Source organism: Epinephelus lanceolatus, chromosome 22 (assembly GCF_041903045.1).
Source record: "Epinephelus lanceolatus isolate andai-2023 chromosome 22, ASM4190304v1, whole genome shotgun sequence".
Lineage (NCBI taxonomy): Eukaryota > Metazoa > Chordata > Actinopteri > Perciformes > Serranidae > Epinephelus > Epinephelus lanceolatus.
Genome location: NC_135755.1, coordinates 2,056,027 through 2,073,108, shown reverse-complemented (window position 1 = coordinate 2,073,108; position 17,082 = coordinate 2,056,027). Strand labels below are relative to the sequence as shown.

The 17,082-nt window shown below is 44.6% G+C and overlaps 2 protein-coding genes across 2 annotated transcripts; both read left to right on the top strand.

Moving 5' to 3' along the window:
• Positions 1 to 831: 831 nt before the first annotated feature.
• LOC117245751 (zinc finger protein basonuclin-2) lies at positions 832 to 8,628 on the top strand. Its single transcript, XM_078164723.1, has 7 exons — positions 832 to 858; positions 1,021 to 1,123; positions 3,153 to 3,328; positions 3,450 to 3,515; positions 4,553 to 4,966; positions 5,060 to 5,660; positions 6,613 to 8,628. Exons 1-7 carry the CDS (start codon positions 832 to 834, stop codon positions 7,503 to 7,505), a joined length of 2,280 nt encoding a protein of 759 aa, XP_078020849.1. The 3' UTR covers positions 7,506 to 8,628.
• Positions 8,629 to 9,401: 773 nt separating this feature from the next.
• LOC117246409 (uncharacterized) lies at positions 9,402 to 16,634 on the top strand. The gene is made up of 6 exons (XM_033610275.2): positions 9,402 to 9,708; positions 10,265 to 10,388; positions 13,901 to 14,016; positions 14,223 to 14,464; positions 14,595 to 14,719; positions 15,147 to 16,634. The coding sequence occupies exons 1-6, from the start codon at positions 9,519 to 9,521 to the stop codon at positions 16,480 to 16,482; spliced, it is 2,133 nt and encodes a 710-aa protein (XP_033466166.2). The 5' UTR covers positions 9,402 to 9,518; the 3' UTR covers positions 16,483 to 16,634.
• Positions 16,635 to 17,082: the final 448 nt, after the last annotated feature.

The following is a 17,082-nucleotide window of genomic DNA, read 5'->3' as shown; positions in this document are numbered from 1 at the left end:
ATTTAAAAATGAAATGAAAATATGTTTTAAAAAAGATTTTAAAAAAAACATACAGAACAAATTGTTTTATTAGAATAAATATAATGAAAAATGATTCCATAATAATAAATATAAAAACATCTAATGTAAAATATGATCATGAGTGTAAGAAATGTATTAAAGATATTAAAAAGAATAAATTGTTTCTTTGAGAAAACCAGTTTGTTAAAAAATAAACTAAAAATGTAATAAATATAATAATAAAGTCAAATCTTTTCGTAGTTCTTTTGTTTCCTGACATCATCTGTTATTATTTTATCTGTATACAAACAAACAACTATTCTCACTAATTAACAAAAATATAAACAGTAAATAAATGTGAATCTTAATGAGCTCTCAGTGATCAGTGAGTTTGTGATAAATCAATGTAGAACTTTTAAAATATAAATTATATAAAAACTTATTTATCACTGTAAATCATCACCGTTGTGTTTCATTAAAAGAATAACCCTAGAGATGAAAAAGTTTAAAGAATGAATTCAAAATAAACATAAAATTAATTAAAATTATTAAATTAAAATTATAAATAATGACTCTTTTGTTTCCTAATGCCACCTATTATTATTTTATCTAATACAAACAACTGTTGTAACTAATTAAGAAAAATAAAAACTATAAATAAATAAATGACAAATTAATGTCGAATTAATACATTTTAAATATTTTTATATCAGAAATATGAATTATATTGTGAATGATTTATGACCGTGTTAAAACAAACTATGACCTTTGTCCTTTAGTTTTATTTGACCAGTCAGGAGGCTGTTTCTGTTCTGACTGCAGGACTGAGACATGAGGATGACTCCAGACACTGAGGAGGTACACACCTCACTGATATGATATGTTGCTGTATGTGTGTGTGTGTGTGTGTGTTGAATATTGAATTTACAGATAAGTCATAACCACGACAGGAAATGTCCTTCATTCAGTTTAAGCTTTGGAACGTATTGAATATAAAGAGTGTTAATGTGTCGTGTTCAGTCCGTCAGGTGCACAGTGTCCGCCTGCAGCTGTGCGTGTTTCAAACCAGGAACTGTCCAGCTCAGGTCATGTGATCGCTGTGGACACGGCTGGGTCGCACACGGTAAGACACACACACACACACACACACACACACACACATGCTCTAATGTTGGTACCATTACCTGTGAGGACATTTTGGCTCTAATGATGAACATGAAAGGACTGTCTCTGCTGTCCCTACAATGGGGTACGTCCCCACAGTGCAGGTGTCGGCCAAAGATTTGTGTCCCCACAATGCAGGTGTTAAAACTGGTTACTGTCCCTACTATGTGGATGTCCACCAAACACTTGTGTCCCCACAGTGAAGGTGTCGGCCAAAGATTTGTGTCCCCATAATGTTAGTTCATAGCAGTTTATTTCAAACATGTGATAAACAAAATAATTATACAGTAGCAGACAGACATAAAAACCAGGTGACTAAAGAAAGAAACAGGTTACTGAAGGAAGTGTCCTGCAAAGATTTGTGTCCCCACAATGCAGGTGTTAAAACTGGTTTGTGTCCCTACTATGTGGATGTCCACCAAGGACTTGTGTCCCCACAGTGTAGGTGTCCACCAAAAGAGTGTGTCCCCATAATGCAGGTGTTCCACAGAATTGTGTTTTGACTATGTACGTGTCCAGCAAAGATTTATGTCCCCACAATGCAGGTGTTAAAACTTGTTTGTGTCCCTACTATGTGGATGTCCACCAAAGACTCGTGTCCTCACAGTACAGGTGTCCACCCAAGATTTGTGTCCCCACAGTGCAGGTGTTCAATAGATTTGTGTCCCCATAATGCAGGTGTTCCACAGAATTGTGTTTTGACTATGTGCGTGTCCACCAAAGCTTTATGTCCCCACAATGCAGGTGTTAAAACTGGTTTGTGTCCCTACTATGTGGATGTCCACCAAGTACTCGTGTCCCCACAGTGAAGGTGTCCCCACAGTGAAGGTGTCCACCCAAGATTTGTGTCCCCACAATGCAGGTGTTAAAACTGGTTTGTGTCCCTACTATGTGGATGTCCACCAAGGACTTGTGTCCCCACAGTGCAGGTGTTCAATAGATTTGTGTCCCCATAATGCAGGTGTTCCACAGAATTGTGTTTTGACTATGTGCGTGTCCACCAAAGCTTTATGTCCCCACAATGCAGGTCTTTAGTAGAATTGTGTCCCCACAGTGCAGATGTCCACTAAAGATTTATGTCCCCACAATGCAGGTGTTAAAACTGGTTTGTGTCCCTACTATGTGGATGTCCACCAAACACTTGTGTCCCCACAGTGAAGGTGTCCACCCAAGATTTGTGTCCCCATAATGCAGGTCGTTAGTAGAATTGTGTCCCCACAGTGCAGGTGTCCACCCAAGATTTTAGCCACCAACCAAACTCTATGGAGATTTTCTTAGTATTCAAGCACATCACACTGTTTCACAATTTATATTTATTATCTTTAGTGTTAAAACTAAAAATTGTGAATCTCTACGTCGTGGATTAAATGTTTCAAAGACTCTCGTGGTGAACGGCACCAGACCTTTTTAGTTCCTCACAGACTGGAGGTTATTTAGCAGAAAACAAGTCAGAGTCAACCTCTTTATAGAATCCTTCGTCATACTACGATTAAACCTTCCACAGTCCTGATGTTATTCAGGTATGATCTCGACATCATTCACTGACTGACTGCAGCCGCTCACGTTTTCTGATCCCAACAAAACTTCCTGTGACGTCTAAAATGTGAAAAACATTTCTGTTCATCTGCTCAGTGTTCAAGACAGAGAGACAATCTGCAGTTTGACAGCGTCACTGTGTTGGACTTTACACACCTACTGACACACACACACACACACACACACACACACACACACACACTGCAGGTGTGTTCAGTCACCACGGTGACATCAAGTCAGGTGTCGCTGTCATCACATCACCAGGAACATCTGGACAGAGCATCTGCACACACAGTGTTTTCAGTCCATAATATTAAGCAGATGTTTCCTTACTGTCGTTCAAACAGTTTTTATTTCCAGTTTTAAAATATTCACTGAGTTTTTGACTGATCTCAGATATTCTGTCCAGTGCACGACGAGGAGATAACACGTGTCGTCCTCTTCCTCTCCAGCTCTGGCCAAGCTCCAGTTTCAGACCCAGCCGCCCTCCAGCTGCGGCCCAGTGGAGGTGGCCCTTCCTGGACTGGTGTTCGACCTGAGCTCCCTGGTCCTGTACGGAGCTCAGGCTGTTCCTGTTCGGCTGAAGATTCTGCTGGATCGTCTCTACAGCATCCTGACCCCAGATCAGGTACACCTGGCTGTTTGGTGGGAACCTTTTGAATAAGAGGAAATGTCACAAATTGGTCTTAATATGCAGTGAAGTAATAAACTACATTTGATGTCTAACAGATTTTTTTTGTTGTCTTCAGGTCGGCCACATCCTGCACACACTGGGCTGGAGTTTGGGGGACTATGTCAGAGGGTACATGCTGCAGGTAAACACTTACACAGTCAATGATACGATGTCATAGTGATATCTGATGTCTGAAGCTGCTTTCACACCGCCACGCGCTAACCGTCGTGCAATAACTGCCCCGACAACCACCGACTTGCAAGCTAGCTTGCTGTCAAACGGGTAGCAGGAGCGGGTCCATGTCATTGGTTCGACAGCCCATTGGTTCGACAGCCCATTAGTCCGACTGTCCACAGTGCTGAACGGCTTGCGGCGGGCGTGTGGTGCACCGCGACTGGCTTGAGGCAGAGCAGGCTCACGGCTTATGTGTTTGTCACTTTCTTTTTCATTTTAACCCACACCATGATCTTTTCCTGACCCTAACCAAGTGGTTTTTGTGCCTAAACCTAACCAGACCTTAACCACAGGGCATCATGATGATTTCGGAACAGACTTCGGAACAATGAGTTTAATATGGTCGGAACAATGGGATGTCGAACCAATGGGCAGTTCTCGCAGGAGCAGCAGGCTGAGCAAAGCCCTCCTGACTTGCCTTGTCTGGTTCCTCGGCTATGAAATCAGGATTTATGGGCTCAAGTATTTTCTTCTGTCGTGAATCTTCAACCTGTTCTGATGCTGAAGTCGTCTAATACCGCCGCTTGGCCATCCTTTCACAGCGGTAGGATACGCTGCTGGGCGGCGTCAGTTTATAACGCCTCCAGAAAACAACATAAGGGGCTGGATGGTCTGTGTAGGACGGGTCTGGCATTCACTTCCTGTGTAAATGTTGAGACAAACCATGATGTTTTTATCTGAACCTAACCAGGTGCGTTTATTGCACGTTTGCTGTGACATTATTTTGAAAGCCTGTCTGCATCTAACGAGCAGAAACTATACATTTCCTGTATTTTGAAAACATACGATGCACCGTCCCAGAACGTCAACCACAGACACACCTAAGATGCGACACGTGTAGAAAAGTCCGCTGATTAAGTGTCAATATGTGACGAGTCAAGAGTGAGAATACGTTGGAGTCTTGACCACTTTGATCCGTTCACGCTGAGGTTTGTTTCTCTTCAGCACCCCAGTGGGAAGGTGTTGGACCGCTGGCTGATGGTGGCCCCTGAAGAAGAGCTGCTCATCCTCAAACAGTTCCTTCGCTTCGGCGAGACACGTCCCATAGTCGAGTTGATGACCCTGCAGTGCCTGACAGCTGTCAATCACCTCTCTGATCCAGAGCTAAGCCCCGCCCCAAAGAGCTGCCAGTCAAACATCAACACGTTCATCGAGCGCAACGGGGGAACTCCAGAAATGTTCAAGAACACGAGAGGAGATTCACGTCTGGTGACCGGGGTCTGCCGCTTTAAGAAGAACAGTCCTGTTGACCACAGTGAACCTGTCCACCATTTTGAAAACTTTCCAGGTGGACCGTCTTTGCTTCTGCCTTTCCACTTTCCAAGCCCCGCCTTGCACTGTTTGGTTCCTCCCACCAAGGTAATTAACTGAAATGATGTTCTCCTCCAAGATCTCGTTTATGAAAGCCAGCTCTTCTCAGTGTGCGCCCTCCTCCTTCTTTCTCTGTTTCAGGAGCTTGTTCCTCCCAGTAAGCTCACACAGTGCCTACGGAAGCTCAGTGGGACCAAACTGCCTGAGAGACACAGGCAAGAAGGAGGAAGAAGAGAACAAGAAAATGATCACAGTCTGCAGCAGACTGAGTTTGAACCAGGTTTTAAAGTCAAAGCAGATCCTGACAAGCCACACCCACCTCGCTCAGCATGGCATCAGGACCGCCGATTCCACAATGACCAGGAGCCTGACCAGCACAGGGGCGTGGCCAAACAGGAGAACACCTCCTCACTCTCTCCTTCCTTAAGCTCCTCACTTATTCCTGCTTCTTCATCACACCATTCGTCAATTTCCTCCTCTTCCTCCACTCTCCTGAAAATCTCCCAGAAGCTGCACAGCTCCTCCTCCTTCTCTCTAAATCCTCTCCCATCCTTCTCTTCCTCCTTCCTCTGTCCTCTTCCTACCTCTTCCTTTTCTTCCTCCCTACATCCTCACTCTTCCCCGTCTTCCTCACTCCGTCCTCTCCCCTCCTCCCTCTGCTCCCTTCCTTCCCTGTCACCCACAGGAGGTCGGAAGGGCAGGGTGTGCTGTGGCGTTTGTGGGAAAAGCTTCTATGACAAAGGTAGGAATGTTGTTATTTCTGCTGCACGTCTGTTACTTAGAGTGAATGCCAGTTCCACAAGGTTTAGTTTTAGTTCTTCTACTTTATTTGGGGTTCCACAAAGTCCAATCCCGGGTCTGCTACTGGTCGACTGCTTTGGACTTCTACAAGGTCAAATTTGAGTTCCTTTACTGATCTTGTGGTTTTGACTTTGCCAGGGTTCACTTTAAGGTCTTCTACTATTGATCTGATGTCTTGGTGTTCCACAGGGTTCAGTTCAAGGACCTCTGGTAACCTAGTGTGTTGATGCCCCACTGGGCTTAATTTGAGATCCACTGATAACCTTGTGTCTTGTGTTCCACAGGTTCAATTTAAAGGTCACCTGACAAGCTTGCCTCTTGGTGTTCCACAGGGTTCAATTCAAGGCCCTCTGTTAACCTCGTGTCTTGGTGTTGTCGGGGTTCAGTTCGAGGTTCTCTGCTAATTGTATTTTGATGTTTTATAGGTTCAAGCCGAGGTCCATTAGTAACCTTGTGTCTTGTTTTTCACAGGGTTCAATTCAAGGCCCTCTGCTAACCTTGTGTCTTGGTGTGTCACAGGTTCAATTTGAAGGTCCCCTCATAAGCTTGTCTCTTTATGTTTTACAGATACAAGCTTGTGTCTTATTGTTCTATTCAAGGTCCTCTGCAAACTTGCCTCTAGGTGTTCCACAGGGTTCAATTTGAGGTCAACTGCTAACCTTGTGTCTTGGGGTTCCACAAAGTATAATTCGAGGTCCTCTCCTGGTTTTCAGAGAGCAAAAGAATATAACTTTTTACTTTGGAGAAACAAGACCACAGTAGTGTTGTGATGTGTTTGTCAGAAGAGAATCTCATCTGTCGTTTTACTGGTGTATGTTTGAGCTGGATTTCTTCTTCCTGGTCAGTCGACACAAACTTAACAAGAGCGCCACTTTTTCTTCTTGTTTGTGCAGGAACGTTGAAGATCCACTACAACGCCGTCCACTTGAAGATCAAACATCGCTGCACGGTCACGGGCTGCACCATGGTCTTCAGCTCTCTGCGCAGCCGAAACCGACACAGCGCCAACCCAAACCCACGGTTACACATGGGCGCCGGCAGAGACGCACACATACAAAAAAACACACACACTGACCCGCACACAAGCCTACAGTCTGGCACACTAACATATAAGGCTCGCAAAGACGTACACAACACTCACACACGTATGTGCAAGGAAAAACATATCAGCGACACACTTTGGCAACACGATGATGATGACGCACACATGCGCACACACACCGTGAGGAACGGGTTAAATGTTCATACAGGCTCCAAACATGGCTGCCAGAGCGACACACCCCCTCACTCAGACTCCCCTCCTCCGTCTTCTCACCCTCTTCCTCAGACTCTGAGCCAAAACACCAACCAGAACTTTGCCCTGAATGGCTCCACCTACAGATCCAACCTGGTCCCACCTCCTCCCCCCCTCCTCCCTGCTCACAGTGCTCCTTCACTGGACTCACCTCCTTCTCTCGTCTCTCTTGTCGTTCCTGCGGTGGAGAAAACCGAACGCTGTCGACACCTGCTCAGCCTCACCGCACCTGCTCCCCTCACTGGTCCCGCCCCCATCCCCATGGCCAGTTGTGACAGTCATCCTGTGTCATGTGACTGTGATGTCACAGAGGGGAAACCAGAGGAGGCTATCACCAGCCTGCTGACCAGTCGGCAGCGGCGGTGGGAGTCAGGCGACCCCATGCCGAAAAAGAAGCCCAGGAAGTCGAGCATGCCGGTGAAAATAGAACGAGAGAAGGTGGAGGGGGGGAGACACAAGGAGGAGGAGGAGGAGGAGGAGGAGGAGTGTTAACCTCAGAGTTACATTTAGACTCTTGTTGCATGATTTCAGATCTCTGAATTGATGATGCTCGAATCAAAGATTTTTTTCCACAACTCAAAAAAGTCTTGAGCTCATCGACTGCAGTCACATCCACAGTCACCTCATGTTACCAGAAATTCACTTGGTACAGACAAGACCTTTCTCCACCAAACCCTTTCAGTCCAGCACCTTTGGAACCAGCAGTGACCCTTCAGACGTGGTACCTAGACCCTCGGTCTGTTCAGACAGTCCTCTGTGTGCTGAACTGGGACAAATCATGTCTCCCCAGTTATAACTTGTCAACACGCTAATTCTGTTTCTGGGGTGACATTTTATTTTTTAAAGACTTTATATACATGTTTTTAACTTCTTAACTTCCCCTGTGTCAAAAAACATCCTCGCCCAGACGAAACGTCACGACTTCAAACTATTAAAAAATGTGTCAAAACACTAACTAACAGTACTGCAGTGCTGCTATAATCATTTTTGTTTTTAAATATATTCATTATGAAAATGTTGGCTCTTTACAGATGTAATAATTAAATTATAAATAATTAAATGATAATAATAAGATGCAACACAAAGTGCTGAACACAAAAGACAATCAGAACATTTGTGAGAGAAAAAAAGATAAAAACATATGATTAAAAAAAAAAGTAAAATTCAGTTAAACTGCTGGCTGAGACAAGACAGAAATGGTAAAAATATGTGTCCCAGATTTTTGTCAACTCCATCAGTCAGGAATAAAATGAGTTCACTACATCACCAGGACTCCTGCAGAGTCAAAATAAAAATAAAATAAGGGTTAAAATTAGGGTTTTGTCACAGTTCTCCAGAATGAGTGAAGAACAGATACAGAACAGTTTTTGTTCTTGTTGTCACAAAGTTGTTTTGAAACTCTGCATGTTTGATGAAGCTCAACAAAGACAAACGTCTCAGAACACGAGGACTTATATTAAATAATATTTATGATTTTTTCCAACTGGAGCAAACACACTGGTTTTGGTTTTTGTGTTGTTTCTCTATATTGTGATGAATATGTAACAGCATGCTGCTCTGTGCAGGAGCGCCCCCCTGTGTTCATTCTCTGTCACTGCAATAAAAACTTATTTTACATCGTGGTATTTGTACTTTTATTGTAGTACAATATCTCCCATCAGTGGCTCCCAGTGAGGACACTGAGCACATGTCATCAGTCTTGTTTCTTTAATGAGCTGTGAAGATCTTTACATTAAACAATTACACACAAATATTATTTTGTTCTTCAGGCTAATTTATGATAGTTTTGTTTTTACAATCAATACAACATTTAAAAAACATTTAATTTTGGGATGCATGATATTGGGTTTTTGTCGATATCCAATATGCTGATATAACAACTCATTGGACCGATGACCAATACAGATATCCACTTTTTTCTCCACCTAATGTCAGTGATCATCACGTCTCCTCTGTAGTGGAATTAACATCATATAATACATGTACACTCTTATTATCGTGATGGCCCACCAGCAGATGGAGACGTGAAGTGAATTTTTATAGTTCATTTTAAAGACGATATCGGCCGATACAGATGACGTGCTGATATTATCCTGCATTCTTACTTTAATTTATCTTTCACGGGTTTATTTTATTTTTCAACTCCTTCATTGCTGTTTATCTCGGGACGAATAGGAGAATATTTATGATTAAATGTGATATGATTAAATTTCTACTGGCACGTTTATACAATTTTAACATAATTATAATAATAATTCTTCTTCTTATTATTATTATTATTATTTTTTAAATTATTATTATTTTCTTAATTTATTAGATCTCAATCGCAGCAGACGCGGAACACCTGCTCTGGTCTCGATTTCTACTCGGATGACATTTATGCACGCACTGGAACCGGAAACGGGTCGAGCTAGTAAACAATGCGCAAAGAGAATGGTTTTTTAATGAAGATAATTAAATGTGTGTAGAGTGTGAGCGGACACGAGGCTCAGAGTTCACAGTAAAATGTCTAAAGCAAATGTTCTGAGAGGATTCATCACCGACAGACTCACCGCCGCCTCCCAGGAGATCTTAGCGGCTGTGGACAGACTCGTAGCCGGGTACGAGGAGGAGGCTTCGGGGCTCAGAGAGGAGATCAGCCGGCAGAGGAGACAGCTGGAGGCTCTGCAGGTTCAGGTCTTCTGCATCAAAGCAGGTGGGTGTTTAATTCCCTGGGGTACAAATTAAAATCATTAAGCTGTGTTGAAGTAAGCACATGCCGAACTCCGTTTAGATATTCTGCAATTTAATATTTATGTGGCTGTCAACAAATCCGCATACAACAAATCAAAAAATTGAAAATGTTTCTGTAATGAAAACGGCTTATTATTTAATTCGGCATACCTGTAACTGACAAACGAGCACATCATTTAGCTCTTTGATACGGTATTATGTTCCTGTCCCTGTCCCAGACTCGCAGCAAATGAGGCAACTGAGCTCAACTCACACGTTGATTTATGAGGACTTCCCTTTCAGGTGTTGCTGCTTTGTGAAGGCCGAATTCACGCAGAGACACCAGTGTTATTATTAATGGTATTAAATCATATGTGCTTCACATGTATGATTTTACATGAGGTGAGGGAAGTTAAAATACCGTATTTTGTTAATGGAGTTTGGCATGTGCTGACCACACATCATGTTCTGCCTGTAATTTTACTCATAATAAAAAAAATTCAGAAATGCAAAGTGGAATTAATTGATGTCTTGTTCAGGTGAGAAGTGCAGCAGGGGCTTTGGCCCTGTTGAGGAAGAGGAGGAGGATGAAGATGAGGAGGAGGATGAGTCCGCTGAGCGCCCACAGAACCTGGACGACTCGACTGATGAAACTCCATCAAGGTTCCTCCATAAACAGCCAGTTGTATCACTTGTTACATGACAAAGAGACAGGAAGTGAATGATTTTTGTTTGAAAACTGAACCCTCTATGGTCCGGTGTTGCCTCGAGGCAACATGTAGCATTTTGGCCATTTAAACTCATGTTATACTTTAAAGGAAGGGTGAGATCCTAAATAAACCAACAGCAGTGTTTAAGTTTGTCACATGACTCTCTGGAATCCATTTTGAAGCCCTTTCCTCCAGCCGTCCTCCCACGGACGACATTCCCCATTTTGCCCTTAGAAATGGCCTCAAAACATTTTTTGTACAACCAGGAAAAAGTAGGTTCACAATAATAGGTGAGTAAACTTTATTTTTCAATAGTTTAATGTACTTTGTGTCATAATAAAGTAATAGAAAATTGTGAAAATGTAAATGTTGCCTTGAGGCAACAGTGGACCATTATGGAATGCAGCCATGCCATGTGTTTGGTATTGCTCAAAGCATACTGTAAAGTTGGAGAAATCAGGTTATAACAGAATATATAATAAGGCCCAATCCCACTACCCCTTGGCCCTCGAAATGAAGCATCGAGGGGTTGGGGTTGGAATCTTTCCCTAGGAATTGGGACACCACTCACTACGTCACTGCGATGGTTAAGTTCACGCATACGTAACTATTTTAAACAGGAAGCTGCGAGCCATCTACATTTCCAACCAGCATCTACAATGGAGTCTCCAGTTGAGTTCATCCTACCGATCGCGTTTGCTGTATTCATCATGCTTCGTTTGATGAACGACAGACGACAGTGGACATCTGCTAGCTAGCTAACCAGCTAACATTACAAGGCAGCATAGTTATGCTAGCTGGCGTGTTATCGTAATGTGAAAAGTCCAACAATTTTGCAGAACAGGACAGATGACAGACGCCAGATAGTGCGAGCTAGCTAGCTAGCTTACAAGCAACCTGACGACAGCAACGTTAGCTATGTATGAACTTTTTCCCCCGTCTCTTGCTCGGTGGTAGCCATGGCGATGTCCACGCATACGTACCTATTTTAAACAGGAAACTGTGAGCCATCTATTTCCAACCAGCATCTACAATGGAGTCTCCAGTTAAGTTCATCCTACCGATCACGTTTGCTGTATTCATCATGCTTTGTTTGATGAACGACAGACGACAGGGGACTTCTGCTAGCTAGCTAACCAGCTAACATTACGAGGCAGCATAGTTATACTAGCTGGTGTGTTATCGTAATGTGAAAAGTCCGACAATTTTGCAGAACAGGACAGATGACAGACGCCATAGTGTGAGCTAGCTAGCTAGCTAACAAGCAACCTGATGACGGTAATGTTAGCTAGCTGGCTAGCTTTCAGTCAACTCCAATCTAGACATCGTGAATAGTAAAAAATTGTTATACCGTTCTCTACACAAATACACAGTTATTCGAAAACGTTTTTACTAAAGTTCCATGTTTATTTGCAAAATTATACGCACATGTATGAACTTTTTTTCCCCGTCTCTTGCTCGGTGGTAGCCATGGCGACGTCTACCCCTCGCTGGCAAGTCAGCATCTGAAATCCCTCGCTCCGAAGGGCTAGTTTCATACCCACTACCCCTCGTTATGCCCCCTACCCCTACACACACAAAGGAAATGGGACACCACTACCCCTCGCGGGAACGTGCAAATCTAGGGGTAGGGCTAAGGGGGGGTATTGGGACGGGCCCTAAGTATACTACTGCCTTGCACTACTACCTCTGTACAGCATATGCTTTTATTTTACACACATTTTCCCATGTACAGAATGAACACATCAATGTTCTCTGGCTCCTCAAGGAAGAAGAAACCAAAACTAGTCGTCCCAATAGATGACAGTGAGGATGAGTTAGGACTTAGTGATGAAGAGGTTGCTAGTTGCCTCTGCATGGAGAGGAAAGTCTTGAAGAGGGTGAGACCATCACAGCAGCCTGAAGGAGACCAGGCTGAGAAGAGGCCCAGAGGTCCATCATCAACTGTGCGTCATGACAACACTGATCACTGGCCTGTGTGGGGGGAGAAAAAGGGCCGGTGCAGATACCCCGGCTGTACGGGTATAGTGAAAGTGAAGTGCAGAAAGTGCGCCCCCTACCTGTGCTTCACACCCCAGAAGAACTGCTTCATGGACTTCCATATGCAGTGAGCCAGTGATGGCAGCAACACAAAACACATGAGGACTGACAGACACCGCGGACACTGTCAACATTGACATGTAACACAAATGATCACATACTAAAGGTTGACTCACCATCTTTGTTGTTTGGTATCGTGGTGTGTTTTGTTCCATTGTTGATAACATGGTTATGAGCTTTTGTTTGTTTGTATGTTGTTCCATATTTACACTGTTGAACACATTCATTCCAACATGTTGTTCCACAGTCGGCGACACATGATAGAAAGATTGTTTTTAATGTTTTAAACTTTCCAAATGACATGATTTGTAAACCTTTAATGTTATGCAGTGTTTTTAATAAATTGTAATCATTTTAAACAAAATTGTCTTTTTCCACTTTGTTACCACGACGGTCCAGTGTTGCCTCAAGACAACACACACAAACAGTGGTCAAAAAATAATATTTTTGAAAATAAAATTTTGTTGTTTTTGTTTTTATGACAAAAACACATCCAATTTTTTTTTTTTTCCAACTGACATCATAATACGGACCATAGAGGGTTTTAAGTGTCCTTTTCATTTTTTTATTTTTAGGGATTGTTGTTGACTTACACAGGGTGTACTGTTGCCTCTTACGAATCCAAAAATATCAGTATCAGCAGGAAAATTATTAAATACCCAGCAGTAACTTCAATCTAAAGGCCCTGACACACCAAGCCGATGGTCGGCCGTCGACCAAAGTCGGGCCATCGGTGAGCATCTGTCGGCCTAGTTTTTGCGGTGTGTCCCGCACCATTGGCACTTTGGCAGCGGCAGCTTTTTGGCCGATTGAGCATGTTGGAGCTAGCTGGGAGCGGCTAGCCGAGTGTTAGCCGCAGCATGACCAGAGGGAAGCACAGCCAGTTAGCCTCCGCTAGTCTCTGAGCTAGCCCCAGCTCTCCGTTTGGATCCAACCGGAGCACCGAGCCCTGGTTTGTTATTCAGGTTAAAGTGGGAAGAAGCAGCGGGTTTATCGGGCAGCTGAGTGAAGTGGAGCCTGCGGAGGAAACACCGGGACCGTCTGGATGTAATAGTCCGTGGAGGTGCTGCGGTGCTCGGCTGCACAGATAGGAAACCCCTCGGCTGACAGGATGTACCACTCTCTCACTCCGCTCTCTCTCACGCAGGTGCAGAACGTACGTGCTACTTGGCCATAGGATGTAGTCCGTGTTGGCTTTCGTCACCACTAGTTCTTTGACATCGGTTTGGTGTGTCCGCACCTTAATGCATCCTGATAAATTTCTTAGCGTCTTTACTAGAACTGTGAGCAGGTATTCAGGGTCCAGGCACCACAGTATCTGAATGTGATGAATCTCTTTTGCTCTACTGGTTTTATTCCTCCCAGATGTCAGTATAAGAAGAGGAAACCTGGCAGACCTCAGATCAGTGACACACAGAACCATCTCGACCTCAAGATCCGCATCCTGGAGGACTCTCACACCGACGTGCTCTCAAACAGTGGTATGTGTACAAAGTCGTAAGTAGTTTGTGGTGTGAAGTTGTATGTTGGATGAACCGAAGCTTCTCTTTAGATTTCTGAAGTTAAATGAAAGACTTCAATAACAGGTTACTTTGGTTTAATAAAGTTTGAAAGCCACTGATCTAATCTCTGCTGCTTCAAGGAAAACTCACAGTGAATTCTCACTTTGTCATCTTTCCCCCGTCAGTTCTAAAGAAGTGTCCGATGCTGAAGCTGAAGTGTCCTCGAGGACTGCAGGAGACAGACTTTCTGGACTTGCTGAGGTCCACCTTCCCTCAGCTGTCCGGAGACGACAGACGCTTTGACATCTTAACGTCCGACAAGAGACGGAGGTTACAGCGTCTGAGAGTGAAGACACTGACTGCAGAGGAGATCCACAGAAACATCGGCTGCACAGGATGGAAGTCGACGCTCTACATCAGAATGAAGGTACTCTGTCACTTCCTGTTTCATGACAGACAAGAGTTTGTAACAGTTTCTAACTGTTGGGAAGTTTTTTGAAAGAAGCCATCGCTTGTTTTCAGATGATGGATCTCAGATGGACCTTTTTGTTTTCCAGACACAAGCAGAACCTCAGACGAGCGAGGAGGAGATTCATCCTCCACAGACAAGAGACGACGGCACTGAAGACTCTGTGTCCACAGTTGCCATGGTGACATGTGATGACACCAGTCCTCAAACAAGGTAACTCAAAAGGAATGTCACTGTAAAGGAGTGACACAAACACTAAGCGGCTTAAAGTATGTGGACACCTGAACGTGGCAGCTGTAGGTGAGAGTCATACGTGTGAGAACGGCAAGTTACTGAGCCACTAGTTTGCCTGTTGACCCTGAGGTCATGAAGGCCGTGAGGAACAGGTCTTGTGCTTGCGTTGCTTCAAAAGGCCGTCTGGAACCCAGCTGTGAGTGTTTTTGTGGCCGACCCAGATGAACTGACTTGGGAGAGGTGACCCACTCCACGGCAAATATTTGTCAGTGCAGATTTCACCGCTCTATTAGATGTCCACATACTTTTGGCCATATTGTGATGTTCACCTCCTGCAGCACATTATCAGACAGACTTGAACGCATTGTTTCAGTACCTTTTTAATTTCTGCTCCTGGTTCCCACAGCAGCCCTGTTCAGGTGGTGGAAGGTGGTGGAGAAGGCGTTTTGTCCAGCTGCTCGACATCACAACCACAAGACATGGAAACAGAGGGAGCTGAAGATGAGGATCATGGGATATCAGAACCGGTTGATAGGAAGGGGGACGGTCACGATGATCTTGAGAAGGAAGAAGAAAGAGAAGAAGCGAATGACAGCAATGACGACTGGAAACCTGACAGGAGCGACGAGGAGCTGAAAGACTCTGAACTGCCTTCGACAAAGAAAGAAAAAGCCAAACGTTGTGGCGTCAGAACGTCCGAGTCAGAGACTGAGAACAGTGATGACGTTCTTTCCTGCAGAGTCTGCGGAGCTCTGCACAAATCAGAAGTGGTGTTTGTCAAACATGCCTGGAGTCACGTGGACGATCCGGGAGGTCTTTGTGGAGTGTGCGGAGAGCTCTCAGAGTCTTCAAAGGCGTTAAAGGATCATCTTCAAAGTCACCACAAAACTGACGACTGTCACATTTGCGGAGAGTCTTTCCTCGGTATTCTCAGCCTCAATGAGCACGTGGCTGCCCACTCAGGGGAGAGGCCGCACGAATGTGATGTTTGCGGTGACGCGTTTGCGTTGAAGGCGTCCCTGGTGGATCACCAGAAACTCCATGAGGCGGGGAAGCTGCACAAATGCTACACATGCCATAAAGTGTTTGCACTGAAGGAACAGTTAAAAGCTCACCGCAGGACTCACACCAACAAAAAGACGCACCTCTGCGGCGTGTGCGGCAAATCCCTCAGCGACTACAGATCTTTGTCCCGCCACAAGATGACCCACTCTGGGGAGAGACCTCACAGCTGTCAGATTTGCGGAAGGCGTTTCAAACTTCCTGGGACGCTGAGACAACATGAGAAGATTCACACGGACAGAGAGAGGTCGTACCTCTGTGACGTTTGCTGCAAAATGTTCCTGACGAGCAAGCAGCTGCAGATCCACATGAGAAGACACACCAATGAGAAGCCGTACCGCTGCGGCGAATGCGGCAGAGGATTCACCACCAAGGGGCCTTTGACAATTCACATGCGAATCCACACCGGAGAGGCTCCGTACCGCTGCCCGGACTGTGGCTGGGCCTTCAAACGCAAGACTAATCTGGATAACCACGTGACGGTCCACTCAGGCCTCAAACCGTTTGTTTGTGGGGTTTGTGGGAAAGCATGCGCTCGCAAAACGTATCTAACTGTTCACATGAGGACCCACAACGGGGAGAGACCGTTCAAGTGTACGCTCTGCGACAAAGCCTTCACTCAGAGCCACTGTCTGAAAACACACATGAAGAGCCACCTGGTGGCAGACGCTGCAACGTGACTCTGAACATGGACCAAATGAATTTTCTTTTGTGAAACTGATTGATCGTGTTTTTGTCTATTTAAGTTCTGTCAAGGCTCCCGTACTCTGTGCAAAGTTCACTGCATGTCACGCTGTGCAAAGACAGCTCAAATAAAATCTTTGGCGTAGTCTGTGTCTGTCTGTACACTCATGATGGTGACATGAAAACCTGGTAAACTGTAGTGCAGGGATATTGACCGTTACTCATGTCAGCCTGTACGTTTACTGCACTGTGTACCAACAGGGTCTGGTGGGAGCTAACTAGCGCTGCCGCTCATTTGGCGATTAGCGCCAGAATCGCCATCCCAACCCAACTGTGTTGCTGTGGAAACATTGTCCCCACCCTCTGGTCTACCCCAGGTCGCCTCAGTGAGTAGGTGGATACATCTTGAGCCACAAATGCCCTTTAGCATTGTTAACTGTTAGCTCTGTTGGCTCTGTTAGCAGTGTGCACGGCTAGTAGTTCTAACAAAGTTAACAATGCTTCAGGGGTTTGGCAGCTCATAATGATGCTGCTCAGTCACCAGGACAACCTGGAGTAGACCTGAGGGCTATCAGGGTTTACGCTAAACTTTGTTT